This window comes from Motacilla alba, chromosome 18 (genome assembly GCF_015832195.1).
Source record: "Motacilla alba alba isolate MOTALB_02 chromosome 18, Motacilla_alba_V1.0_pri, whole genome shotgun sequence".
NCBI lineage: Eukaryota > Metazoa > Chordata > Aves > Passeriformes > Motacillidae > Motacilla > Motacilla alba.
Window position 1 is genome coordinate 8,617,716 of NC_052033.1, and position 14,032 is coordinate 8,631,747.

The 14,032-nt window shown below is 38.4% G+C and overlaps 1 protein-coding gene across 12 annotated transcripts in view; it reads right to left on the bottom strand.

Moving 5' to 3' along the window:
- The window catches only part of BPTF (bromodomain PHD finger transcription factor), a 52,611-nt gene that overhangs the window by 37,107 nt on the left and 1,472 nt on the right, over nucleotides 1-14,032 (bottom strand). For 11 of the 12 annotated variants that reach the window (XM_038156947.1, XM_038156943.1, XM_038156941.1 and 8 more), the window contains exon 2: nucleotides 2,470-3,292. In XM_038156947.1, the coding sequence (XP_038012875.1) occupies nucleotides 2,470-3,292 (823 nt within the window). Of the gene's footprint in view, nucleotides 1-2,469; nucleotides 3,293-14,032 lie in introns of those variants that run through there. The other variant, XM_038156950.1, reaches the window with a different exon arrangement.

Here is a 14,032-nt window from a genome sequence, read left to right on the forward strand (position 1 = left end):
TTTAAAGGGGGAGAGGGGAGAAGAAGTAAAAAGCCCTGAAAACCCTTTTAAGAAACAAAACCACCAAGAATTTAGGATTTCAGTTCTCTAATCCTTCTGGGCAGAATTTCAAATTGGTATTTGTGCAGATTATTTTTAGATCTATTAGTTTCCTCTGATACATTTGATCACATGGCATGGGGGAATACACTCTATTCATTTTAATAAAGTTGATATGATAATATAATTTCACGAATCTCAGGCTTCAGCGTTTGGCAGTTATGCCTTAAGTTACCCTTCAGTTATCCAAGATCTAGGGTGTGGTTTGATCCTGTTCAGTCTGTATATATAAATAAATAAGTAAATATATGCAAAAAGATGGGTTTGCAATACAGCATGCTTATTGAATTTAAAAACTGAAAGTACGGAGTTTAATGTCTATGTGAGTTATTAAAGTTGCATTTCCTTGGAATTAAGTTGTGTACTACTTTTGACCCCTTATATAATTTGCCCACAGAACACCTGAAAGGAATGCAAAATACTGGTTTTTAAAAACTCAATACATTTAACTTTTGAAGATGTCTCTTCTAAGTGCAGTTAAAATTACTACCAATGTGCTAGAAAGAAACAACTCTCACATGTGCAGATTTCAAAGGATCACGAAGCACCTGCATGATTCATTTTAGCTTGAAGCATGTTGAAGTATTGCCTGTATCAAAACCTTCTGAACATCAAATACTCCACTGGGAAAAAAACATTGTTTCACAGATCAGGTTTGGTTAAAAATAATTACCTATCTGCCTACATACAGGGAGGAAACAAAGTCTGCCCGTTTATCTCAAAATCAGCTCCTGAGTAATCTGGATTTTTAATGTTAATTCCCAGATCTCTGCCAGTACAGGAGAGCAGTGAAGACAAACCCATCCTTAGAAGAACCTTTTCCTCAAAAGTTTGAGGGGGAAGATACAAAACCAAGGCAGAGGTAACCCTAAGTTATTAAAGCACAAGTAACTAGAGAAAAAAAAAATCCCAGTTACGTGTCCTTCACAGCCAGGCTTTTTGTGAAAATCAAAATTTCAACACATTTTCTGAAAACAAAAGGTAGGAAATTCTGTATGAAGCAACGGAATAATTGGATATCAACAACTTCAGGTGCCCATCACATCCTGGTGAACCACCTGAATGATCCACCCCTTACTGTGGAGCATGTGACTGAGTATAAACATGGAGCATATATATAGGGGAAAAAAGAGAAGAGTATAAAAGATTCCCTGAATCCTTTCAAAGGTTACTTGGCATTACTGTGACATTTATAACCCAGAGAAACTAAAAAAGATCAAACACGGACTCTTTTTTTACGAATATGAAAGAAGAACACAGGAAACAGAGCAGAGATAATTCATACTTAAAGCATCAGCTGACAATACCCCAGAGAAACAGCCCCAAATTTTAAAGGAATACCATGAGCCCTTAGAAGTGTCTTCTTTGCAAGATGTAACACCATCAGCAGACCTCACAGTCCCTTTTAAACACACTGGCTGCTATCTTAACATTCACTGTAACGTGCTTTGTATGAAATTCAGTTAAGGTACCCAGCTGTGGTTTATTTTCTCTGTAACACTGAATGGGAAACTTTCTGGGTTTTCAGAGCTCTGCTAAAATCTCTATTTCTCCTAATTTAACAATAGCACTAATTTCACTTAAATATTGTTTCTCCTCCATTATGAGAATAATTAGATAAGAACAGTCTCTTACAGAAAACCAAACTTTAGCCATTTTCCTGTGAAAAATGAATTTCAGATTCAACTTTTCAAGTAAAATCCAGGGCACAATGCTCTCATTAGCAAGGGTTTGATTCCTATTAATATTTTGAGGTACATTTGTATCTTGAGACCAACCAGTAACAGGAAATTGTGTGAAATACACACCGTACCTCCCTCGAAGACAGGCACAACTTTCTATGGTGACTTTCTTTGCACTACAAAACAACGTTCAATGTAACATTTTCTGCATTTCTAGTAACAATGAATCCCTTTGAGCATCTCTGAAAGTTTCAGCTTCAAAGGCAGAGCATCAAACTGGTACCAGAATCTGGCAGCCAAACACTGCTTAAGTAGGTGACAGACCACAAGCAGTGTCCTACACACCATGTGATCATAAAAAGAATCAAACTTCTCTTCAGTAACTTCTACAAGAAACTGCAGAGTTCTCATTACTATTCCCTTTCTTTGCCTCACATTCATGTGTTTTAGGCACATTAATATTAAGCCTGAAGTCCTGTTTTCATGTCATTTTTGGTATAGATTATGAGAATATTAATTTTAGATAAATATGGATTATGTACATGGTGTTTAGTAATCGCCTTACAAAACAGCAAGCAACAGCCTTATCTAAAGAAAGAACAATTTTAAGATGGCAACAGCAATTTACATGATGCATTAAAGCCCCAATATATTGGTTGAGAAAGGATGCAGAGATTAGCTCACTCACATGATGATCCTCCTGTTCAGGAACCAGTATTTCCGCCTGTGCCTGTCGTATCCGATGGGCTCGTGGCGGATGTACGGTTTGTTTTTTTGGATTTCAGCCACACAGTCAGTCACTCCAGGCACCTTGTGTGCCACGCAGACCTCGCACTGCCACTCGTCTTCGGGCACCTCCTCCAGGGGGGGCTTCACACACTCCAAGTGGTACACGGCCGAGCAAGTCTCACAGCAAAGCAAATCCCCAAGTTTGTGACAAACCCTACAATGATCATCATACTGAATAACACCTTCTGACATTAACTCCTCACGTGCAATGTTTGTGGTAAGAAACTGATCCACTAAGAACTGCAGAACTTTGATTTTATTCTCTACTGGTCCATAAGGATAGTCCTCTGTCTCTTGGTAAGGAAGAACATGATGGTATTCCTTGTCACTCTCACAATATACCCGCAGAACCTCTGGCCACGTCATTCCATCTATGAAATACAAAGTGGAATTAACGCTATCTTTGAGGTCAGCAGGTCCAAAGGTAGTATTTGAAGTGTCTTCTTCACGTAAAACTGCTTTTAACAGCACTATATGCATCTCTGCCATAAGTGTGCACTGCTCTTGACTTACCAGAGCAGCACAGAAGTCCTCAAAACGAAAAGGAGAGAGGCGCAAAACAGTGCCAAAGTTCCTTAGTACCTCATAGATGGCAATAACATTCATTATATGCTCACTAGGCACCATTAAGTCCTCTGAGGATTTAGGAAACTCCAAGGGTGGGATATCTTTTTCTTCCAATATTGGAGAACGAGGACGATGTGCTCTCTGTCTTCTCCTACCTGGAATAAGAAACAACAGTAAGAATTTTGCTGCTGACAGGTCAACGTGTTTGAACATCTCTCATCAATCACTGCGTTAACATTCTGAACTAATGCAAATTTAGGCTTCACAAGCTTCACAGTTACATAAATGTGTTAACTCAGCTAATCATCTTATACTTTAACTAACAGGATGAAAATAAAACACAAGGCATCTGAAGTTTTGCTTTAGACACATACAGGAATTGCATTTCCCATACAATATAGATCTACTGAAGCATTAAAATGATATATAGAAATGTAATTGTTTAAACTACTTAAAAAGAAAGACATTTCCTGCAGCCAAAATAATAATTTTTCTCACTTTTATTCAACATGACTAGTTTAAAGCTGAAACATCACACTCCGAACAGATTTTTTCTATTAAATGATTGCAAGTTATTCTCCTATCCGGCAAGAGCATCCAGGAGAGCTCATTTCAAGCAGATGTCACAGGACATCAATTACAGTCAAAATAAAATACAAAAGTTAACCTAAAGTGCATTTTCCACTGCTTTCTAACTAGAATATTTCTCCTGACTACCTACAAACCAAAATCAGAAAGTAAATGAGATGTTTGACAAAAATATTTCAAAAATTCTCAAAACAAACAACTCTCCCCAACGCACCCCCATGCTTCAATAAAGCAGGAGCCATACCCACAGAATGAAGAGGCAAAATTACAAAAGGATGAAGTTTACTAATAAAGCTAATCTAAATAGCTGTTTTACTACCTAAAATAAGAGACAGTGAGCATAATTAATTCAGTTTCAGATGTCAATTCAGATAAGGTGCTACATTTCCTTCCCTTGGATTCCACTACCCTTGATGCCAAGCAGAAGGAAAAATAAAAGAGGAAATGTTTTTTTAAATGACACTACCTGACAGATGAAATATTTTAATCTTCTATCAAAATAACCAGCTACATGCAACTATTTCTCAGCTATCAGTTAAAAGCTTTAGATGCACTCATAGAGTTTATTTCCCTTTATAGAAAAAAACAAGTTGAGAAAACCTCATAAACCATCACCCAGGTTTAATCCAAGAACTGAGAGGAAAACTGGTCCTCTTACTAAGCATACTAAGATTCTGGTCAACAACTAAATTTCAAAATTATTCATTGTCCATAGACAAGTGTCAGCAGGACACTTCATGCACAGAGAAAATCCAAAAAAACCCTGCAGCTATCCATAGCAGCCATTTCCCACACACACTTCCTTAAAATGGGACATGTATTAAACTTTCTGTGTTCTGACACTGCAGAGTCACAACCAGTAGTCTGGAATTTTAAGATTCACATTCATAATTTCTTAACCATAATTTCTTAACTTTCTGCACGTAACAGACCTCCCCAAAAACTGGTTCAAGGAAATGAAGAGATAAAGTGAGTTCCAGTCATTAAATGGAAATGGTTCTCTGTGGCATCTGTTCAACCCACCCTACTCCATTCAATACTCCCAGAAAAACAGAAAATAAGCCTAATGTGGGAGAAAACCTGCTAAGGCAGATCCTGCTGAATCTGAAACACCATCATTAAAACATTAATGCATTGAAAAGGGGAAAAAAGTTAGCAGAAAGAAAAGCCACCTCTAAGAAACATCTTGACGCACAACAAATGATTCCAGAAAAATAAATCGGCCCCTAGACTGGTATGGCAAGAAGGCACCAGACACAGCTCTCCCTTTCCAGTGTTAAAGAATGAAATCTTGTACAACAAATTACACACCCAAACAATATAGAAGATGAACTGCAAGATGTTTCCATTACAGAAGTAACAGGTCAGCCTCATCTGTGGATAAAAATAACTTTCCAAGTTTGAGTTCTGACCGTGGAAAGTGAAGGAATGCTTCTATGACTGTCTTCCAACATGCCTCTGCACTAATCAGTGGAAAATGTTTAATCATGGCAGACACACAAAGACAAAGGAGTTTCACAGCCAGGCACAAAGCAAGTGTTCTCTAGATTAAACTCAACTTTTCTACCAACATGATCCAAAATCATATGTGCATAAGCCACAGCTGGTTTAATTAAAGGACCCCAAAACAAATGAAGGCATGCCCACACAATAAACTACTTTGGGGTCCTAAAGCTTCCTTCAACACTGCAGTCCTAGTTGGCCATGCAGGAAACCACCACAGAACAGACATTCTGAAATCACTCATGGCCCTCACAGAGTCCAAATATCACAAAAGCCAGCAGAGCTATCAACCAGGATTCTTTCTGCAGCAGAAAAATGTGTCTGTCACACAGCGATGCCATGAAACAGCCCCTCAAGAAAGAGAGCAGCAAGGACATTAACCCTGCTTTGCCTGAACTAACGAGAAGCGACAAATCCCCCCAGTAATTTTAGACAAAGATAAACCAGAGTGAAGGACCACTGCTGGAAAAAAATGGACTCCAAACACCGATTTTGCTAATGTCTCTTTAGCACGAGATAAGCATGGGATGGAATCACAAAATCATTAAAGTTGGAAACACCTTCAAGACCAAGCCAAACCATCCCAGCCCCAGCACCATGTCCTCAAGTGCCACATTCACACATCTCAGAACACCTTCAGGGATGGTGACCTACGCCAGTTTCCTGAGCAGCCTGTTCCAGTGCTTTACACCCCTTCAGCAAAACAAAGTTTCCTAATATATAGTCTAAACATTTACTGGTGCAATTTTAAGCCACTTGTAGATTTGTCACATGAAAATAATAGGGGAATAAAAAAAGAACTTTAAAACAAGGCATTCCTAATATGTTCTGAAAAAGTTAATCTCTAACACTTCCTCTTACAGAGGAAGCACATTGGTGCTATTACAGATCTAGAAGAAATGTGTTATCAGGATATAAATGTGTCATAATAGCATAATAAAGAATTGTACTTTGGTGCAAGCACAATACAACCTCTGGCTGCATTAGTCACACCATTCCATCTCCTACTTAAAGCAATTTGTGTATTTTCATGTTTGCTTTGGTAAAAAGAGCAAAAACTTCACAAGCAATAATAAAACAGACAATAGGAAAAGCAGACTGGATTATAAAATGTGTACTTCATTTGTGTTAGGCCTCACAGTTGCAGCACATTACGGTATTGTGCACCTCAACACTCCCCATCCACACTGCAAACCACACACCACAGAGCTCAAGAGCTCAAATAATTTCTCTTTTTGGACACTGAACTGCTCTGAACAATTCTCAACTAAATATAAACTGGTTTCCAGAGCTAAAAAAGGCAAGTACTCAAAGATGCAGAATATTTTAGAAAGAAACTGTATTTTTCTCAAATGACTTGATGGCACAGCATTTAAAATCTTTCTATGCTGGCTTTTTTTCTTTCCAATTTCACTTTCCATTTGTTATTAATATTCTCTGTACTGAGGATGAAGAGAATTTGAAGCTGAGAGTCACAAAGTGTGATTTGAATATTCAGAAATTCCCAGCAATTTGTGCTTAAATGTATTACTGGCCAATACATCAACTGTGATCTCAAGAAATACTCAGACACCTTTAAAAAAAAACCTCGAAAGCCCAAACCAACAAACCCAAGCAATCTAATAATCTCCAGTGAAAAGGATGGACATTCTCTGCCAAGATACTCATAAATCTTGAAGCATTGCAAGTGGCTGCTCAACTGAAATTAAAAGTGCAGGGCAATGGAATATATAATGATGTCAAAGTGCTGCAAGTCTTTTTTTTGAGCTGAAATGTTGGTATTTTACTGCTGATTTTTCAGTGTGCTGGCAACCCACACAGCTCACCCTGCTTTGGAGCATTTCCACCTCCTGTGTGAAGGTTTTTGAAGAGCACAGTCCATGTTTACCCAACTGTGCCTCATAAACACACAAAAAAAATCCCTCAAATGTTGAAAAATGTCTCCCTATAATAAACATATACAATTTTTCAAGCTCTTCACTTTCAAAGACAATCTTCTTTTTCATGAGGCAAGTGGGCCAATATTTACATTCGACATTTAGTGGCAGACACAAAAAACCCAGAGCCCCACAAAGAACTCTGGCCACTTCAAACACTTTAGTTTAAATTATTTAAGAGATACTAGGATTTTACAACCTTTTTTTTTTTTTTTTTAAACTTGTTGTCATTTGTCAAGGATTTGGGCCCCCACAGGGAAATTTTGTTTCAAATAGAAATTGCATATGTACTATTTTGTTTAACCTCAAAACCACCAAGAGGATTGCAGAGCAGGTGCACTGGCAGGTTACTTCTTTAAGCGCCACCACCTGACTGACCAGACTTTAAATTGAATTTTCATGTAACTACTCTAAATTCAAGAAATCTACTCTCAATTTACCCACACTGAAGTTTCCCAAAACATACTCAAGTTTTATTACATGCAAATTAGATACTTCTGAGATAGTTTCTGCATGTTAACTGAGTCTCTGAATCAAATTTCACCTCCAAGTTTGAGGCAGTACAAAGGCAGAAAATGTCCACTTCTACACCACTCAAATTCCATAGCTTTATTTGATGGAAAAAAATGGATTTGCCAATAGCCTCCTGCTGCCACAGCTGGAATATTGACAGGATCCAGATCCCCTGGAGTGGCTGAGCACTATATTTCTATCTAGCACAAGCTTCTTTTAAATGGCAAGTCCTTCACTGGCTGTGTCTCCCCAAGTGCTGAAGCAGTCTGCAGTGGTTACCTGTCCCTATTTTGAATTCTCTAGTTGAAGAGCTGCCTGTAATTAAGATAAAAGAGTAAACAATTCTATTTCCATGGCACATTATAATTATCAGATACTGATTATTATAGTCTACACTTAGGATAATCTACTAAAATAATTTCTATTACAAATATTTAAGCAAACACACTAATGATATTTGAAATAAAACAAAGTTACTCAAGTAATAGTCTAAACACCCAAAATCAGAATTTGCTTTAAAAACCCAAACCATTGCTTTATTTTTTTTTCATTTGCATCTACTCAACCTACTTGGTTCAAATGTTGACCCTTTCAGAATTCAGAAATGAAAGAGTTTAAAAGGACCAAAAACCTTGTCACCACTTTCATTCACAGACTGAAAGAAGAAAAGGCAAAGTCACATCTACTCTTTACCACAGGAGAAAAGAGAACTTTAAACTACTTTAACCATCCTTAACACATCTGCTGGTTTGTGTAAACACAGTGTCTGAATTAACTACAGACATCAGTGTCCAGGACACCGCTTCATGCTCTTCAGCTTTAGTTGTATCCAATCACCATACACATGTAGGCCAACAAAAATCACAAAAATCCAGTTTTGCCTTGTCTCACTGACATTAAACATCCCTCCCCTCCAGCAAACAGCCTTTCAGCCCAACATATTTCAGGTACTGGACTGGAGGATGGACGTCCTACAGAACAAATATTCTGTCAGAACCACTGTCTTGTTTAAACAGGGACAGAGTGGTGGCTGCATGGGTCGACCTAAAAAATAAACACTGCTCCCAGTCTCTCTTGATTTGAAAGTTCACAACTGGTCTCATTTCACTTGTCTCAGAACTTTCCCTTCCTCATCGTTTCTCAGCACTTGGGCTCTCCAGCTCAGAGCTCCTGCTCACAGTTGCCATGGAGAGGATAAGCTTGGTAGGAGCATTGGGGAGAGAAAAGAGACCAAGGAGTTTCAGACACTTCAGCAACCTGCCACAGGAGGGGGGGAAATACAGAACAAACCCCCACCCCTCCAGTCACACTCTGCTAACTGACCCCAGAAAAGACTTCCAATTTTCCCCCAAAAAAGATTAAAATTTTGGCTTCAAGTTCCACAAGCCAAGTCAAACCACACTACTCTTACATGAAAGTCCATCTTTAGTAAAGTACAACTGAGGTGGTTTTGTTTTCCAGATTGTGAGTCACTGCAAAAACTTCTCAACATAAAGAGCAGCTAATATACAGTGTCCCGGGAGCACGAGCACTCCTTAGAGAAGATGGCCTCTCCTACATTTTCCTTCCCTCTGAAAACTTTGCCTTTTTACTGCCCTCAAACTCCCTCCTATTTTGGTTTGGTTTTAATAAACACACACTTGCTGTCCCATATTATTGCTTTGCACCAGGCACGTTTCAAATGGAACTGCACAGCAACACAGGAGTTTTTGTTAGATATCACTGAGAAAACTGGAAACAGTTGATGACAATGTGTAAGAGAACCTTTTTCTGGTGTTCTTTCTTTCCTTTCACAGCAGAATGCAGAAACTGGATAGAGCTGCATGTTTGCCACAGCAATATCCAAACTGGTCCTTTAATTAAAAGTCAACCTCTTGGGAGAACATTTGCTCAGCTTCCACCAAAGAAAAAACGGCAGTAAAATGAATGAGTTCAACATAAAATAAGAATATATTATGAAAAGTAGTGTCAAAATAGAAAAATCTAAATATTTTTCTTGGGATGGGCTGAAATTAAAGGCTTTGACTTTCACAAAACACTTTCTTTCCTTTTAAAAATGCCACCATGATAATCATGTTTCTAATATTCACAGTCAAACAGTCTCTTCCAGAAAAATTTTCTAAAAGAATAAGATGCATTTGTAACTACCTGTAGGTGCAGCTCCAATTTGAACATTATTCTGCAGTAATCACACCTAACCCAAATTTATTTATTTAGTCTGGAGAAAAGACAAATCCAGCCATAAGTAAAATTTAAAAATTAAACAAGCACTAAAAACTAGGCATTCCAAGCACCAAAAAAAAGCTTTGGAAGTTGAAACACAAATGAAAAATTCACTGGTTATTAGACAAGATCCTGAGTGCACTCACATCACACAAATTCTCACCCATGTTCCCAAGTAAAGCTTGACTCCTGCCTTCCCTTGTACAAAAGTAGGTCTTTATGTTCTTTTAAAACTGTAAAACTTTTGGCTGCTTCCTTTTTCAGTGTGCACACCTGTCAGCATACACTTTTAAATCAAACTAGGGTTCTGGACTGATTTCACTTTTAAGAATTCAATTTCCCAACATTATGGCCATCAGCACTCCCTCAGGAGCCAGGAACACAAACCCCCCTATGTTGTATGGAAACATTTCAACATTTGGATAACTAATGCAAACGCAAGACAAGCAGCAGGTGAGATCACTCTGAGAAGGACTCAGAGGCACAACCCTTTTGTGCCTAGAACCCAGGCAAAGGAAAAAACCCAACAAAACCACAGGTAGCACAAGCGAAATGATTCTCAGGAACAGTTAGACAGTTTCTTGGGACACACTCAGGATAAGCTGTAACTAATTTAATAAGTTAGTGAGCCCTGAGAGCCAGCCTAACCTACTAAAATCCACATTTATTCACCTTACACCTGTTGTATGCAACACAATGAGCACTCACAGAATTTTACTGCAGATCTACAAAAAAGTTTGCTCAATAAAGTCACTGCAGCACACTACCCTTTACAACACACATACTTTGATAAGGGCGAGGTATTTGCTGCTCAGAGCTTCTGAGTTGACTGACAAAGCTCTCTTCAGATAAGCTGCCAATTTACAAGTCAATGCAGCAGGATCAGCCCCAGATTTACTCCTCTGGCCTTCTACACAATTTCTTTGTTAAGAATCGTCTCCTACCTTTTCCAAGACTGGCATGACAAACTAGTGATCCTTCCCTCTAGAGCACAAATCAAAGTGCAGATCACTAAATGGTAAAATAAGAGCATGCCAGGTTTAATTTAGAGAAGAGGGTAGCCCAGGTACGATGTTTGGGAGGCTGGTAAATCCTCTCCCACGGCAGACAAAGGAGGCTGCATATCTTAATGTCGTATCTCAGTGTCTCCACTTAGACAATTCTTCAAGAGCATGAAAACGTGTTCAGATAAAAAATTACTACAGACACACCAAATGCAGGGTGTGCATTGGTGGTGCATTTAGCTGGTTCCCAGCTAAATTCTTTCACTCTGAAGATAAGAGGAAACTGTGAAATAACTGTTTAACTGAAGCAATGGTCAATTCCCTGCAAATGCTCAGACAAGCAAAATCCAACTAAAATTATTATTTACTGTATTTTAAGATAAATATTTTGTCTCCCAACTCCAGTGCTGTGTATTTGTTTGTTTGACAGACTGATGATCTCAGCTGAAATCTACATGTATAGCTCTTTCTAAAACTAGTTTTATGATGAAGAAAAATCAATAAACAAAAAATTAAGGACTTCTAGGCATCCTGATTAAAGGCTTCCCTTAAAATTCTGCAACATATGAAAAATACTTAGTAACTATAATGCAACAGTGACAAGCCTCAAGTGGAATTTACATTGCACAGGGTCTGGCAAAAATGTTCAGTGATACAAGTTATACAGGATACCTGCCCCAACAGTTCATCCCCCTTGTGGGGACGCAAAGAGGCGAGAGGGAAGGGGCATTACACATACAAAATCCCTCTACCAAAAGTATATCCAGCAGAATAAAAAGAAATAATTGTTATTCACACAATATGTTTTTACTGTCCCATGACTAAGTGGTGTATTAGGCATTTTATATCTTCTAAGATTCCACTTCTCAAAATAGTTTAATAATATCATTTTATATTACAATAATATTAATTTACTACCATATTAGAGTAGAAAGTACTCCTACATCTAAGTTCAAGATAAATCATAAGCTTCCCATCAGAGCACAAAACCTGAGGCTTTCTTGGCCAGAAACACTGCTCTGTAATCTTTTAATTCATGGTTATATGTAAGTTAGAAAAAAACTGCAGCAAGTCCGTCCCCCATTTAAGTGGGATGTGATTTACGTGTAAAAGCAGAGTTTGACTGGGATGGCAATCATTCAATAGCCAGCTCTCAAAAACACTCTTCAGCCCCTAAGAGTACATCCTGGAAGTGGTTGGAGGGTAAGGGGAGAAGGACTGTTTGTCACCTCTTCTGCTAAAAACCTGCACGATTATGTCAGGAGCCAGTTCAAGCCAAGGGAGGAGACATCCCTCGGAGCCCTCCAGCTCAGCACAGGAGCTCTGTCACTGTGGTACACTTTGCATGGCTGCAAGACAAGGATATGAAATAAATCCCCTGTATCTAAACACGGCTGAGGACCAACTCCAGCTCAGGGTGCACCGAGTCCAACAGCTCTGGAGCCCCTGGAGGAGCACCGGAGACACAACTCCAGAGCCCTGCCCTGCTCTGACCTCCTCTCTGCACCGGGCAGACACAGATCCTGATGAGACAAACCCTGCCCTGCCTGTCCATGCTGCTCGGAGGGCCGGCAGCTCCTGCTGGTTGTGCCAAGAGCGAGATTTCCATCGGTGCCACCCTGCACAGCCTCGCTCCCTGAGCAGGTGTCTGTCGGGATGAGGCACTGAGCTGCCCGAAGGAAAACTTTGTACTTTCCTTGCAGAAGGGCAAGAGCATGTCTGGGAGAGAGGGAAGGAGCGAGGGAGACCTTTAGGCAAACACTGAACTAATGAGAACCACCAGTAAATTGCCAAAATAACAACACAAACGTTTTAACTCTCAAAAACTCGGAATAGAGCAAAAGCACCAAAGGATAAAAATGCCTACACTTACACTTCTCTTAAGATAGTTAACTGAAGTCATCCTGATCAAGTGAGAAATAAACATATAAACTATCAAAATGGTTTCTGATACACCTAAATACCACGTAAAACCTGTCTATGCTTGTACAACAATGCACAGAGAGCTATCTTCTGATCTGCCAAACACTTAGCACATTTGAAAAATGGCATACACCCATTCTCTGCAGAACTCATTTTAAATCTGGATGCTCATGTAAAAAATATTATCCTGACCTAGCCAGTTAAAATCATAAAAATATTATTTCCCTGACATAAGCACTCCCAAAAAAAAGTAATAAAAATGAAAGTTATCATAACTATGAAGAAAATGGAGAGCTGAAAGTCAAGAGAGTATTTTATATATTTCCTTCTGTGAACCCAGATCTCAATCTTTATCCCAAAAATTTCCACTTGATTACAGGACCCTCCTGCAACAGGTAAACGAACATCTTCTAAAAATTATCTCTAAATAAATTTACTAATGTATGTACTTATTTTGATTCATTTAGGTTCTGAAGCATATGGATATAAGTTTAAGAAAAATATATAGACAAACATCCAGAGCTTTTAAAAGTACTATTATGAAGTCACAGAATGAGCTGATATCATTAACTCAACAAAATAAAACAAATGATACATTTAGCAGCCAGTACTTCCCCCTTTTAAAAAGTCATCAGCTAACTACTCGGAACTACATTCCTTTTTTAATTAAGATGCAATGCATTCACACCAACAACCTGTTCCTCCCCCCTTCCAAACTGGCCAAATACTGGGACAACAGCAGTGTCTGCCATCCTGTAGCCCAAATTAGCTATAAGCTGAACTACTCTCCTGGATCAGAGACTTAAAAAAAAAAAAAAAGAAAAAAAGAAAAAAAGAAATAAAAATAGAAAAATAAAATAAAATATTCTAAGCTTGAATTCCATTCTGGAACAAGTTCAAATAAATCCAAAGTGCTTAAGTTTAAATAAAAGAATTTTTGAAGCTTGGTGAATGAACCAATTAAGGACAAACAGAAATGCAGGCCTGAAAATTTTCCCAAATTTTCCACTAGAATGAAAAAAAAAAAAAAATCACAATTATGTTTAACGAATTTTAACCCCAACATGAGTTTTAAAGGTTGCCATATCTTAGGATAAACGCAGTATTTAAATGCAAGACCTCTGACTCAACCTCCACCTTTTAATCTTTGTGTTGAACTCAAACTAGGTTTACATCCTTGCAATGAGGCCCTGTGCACTTTTCC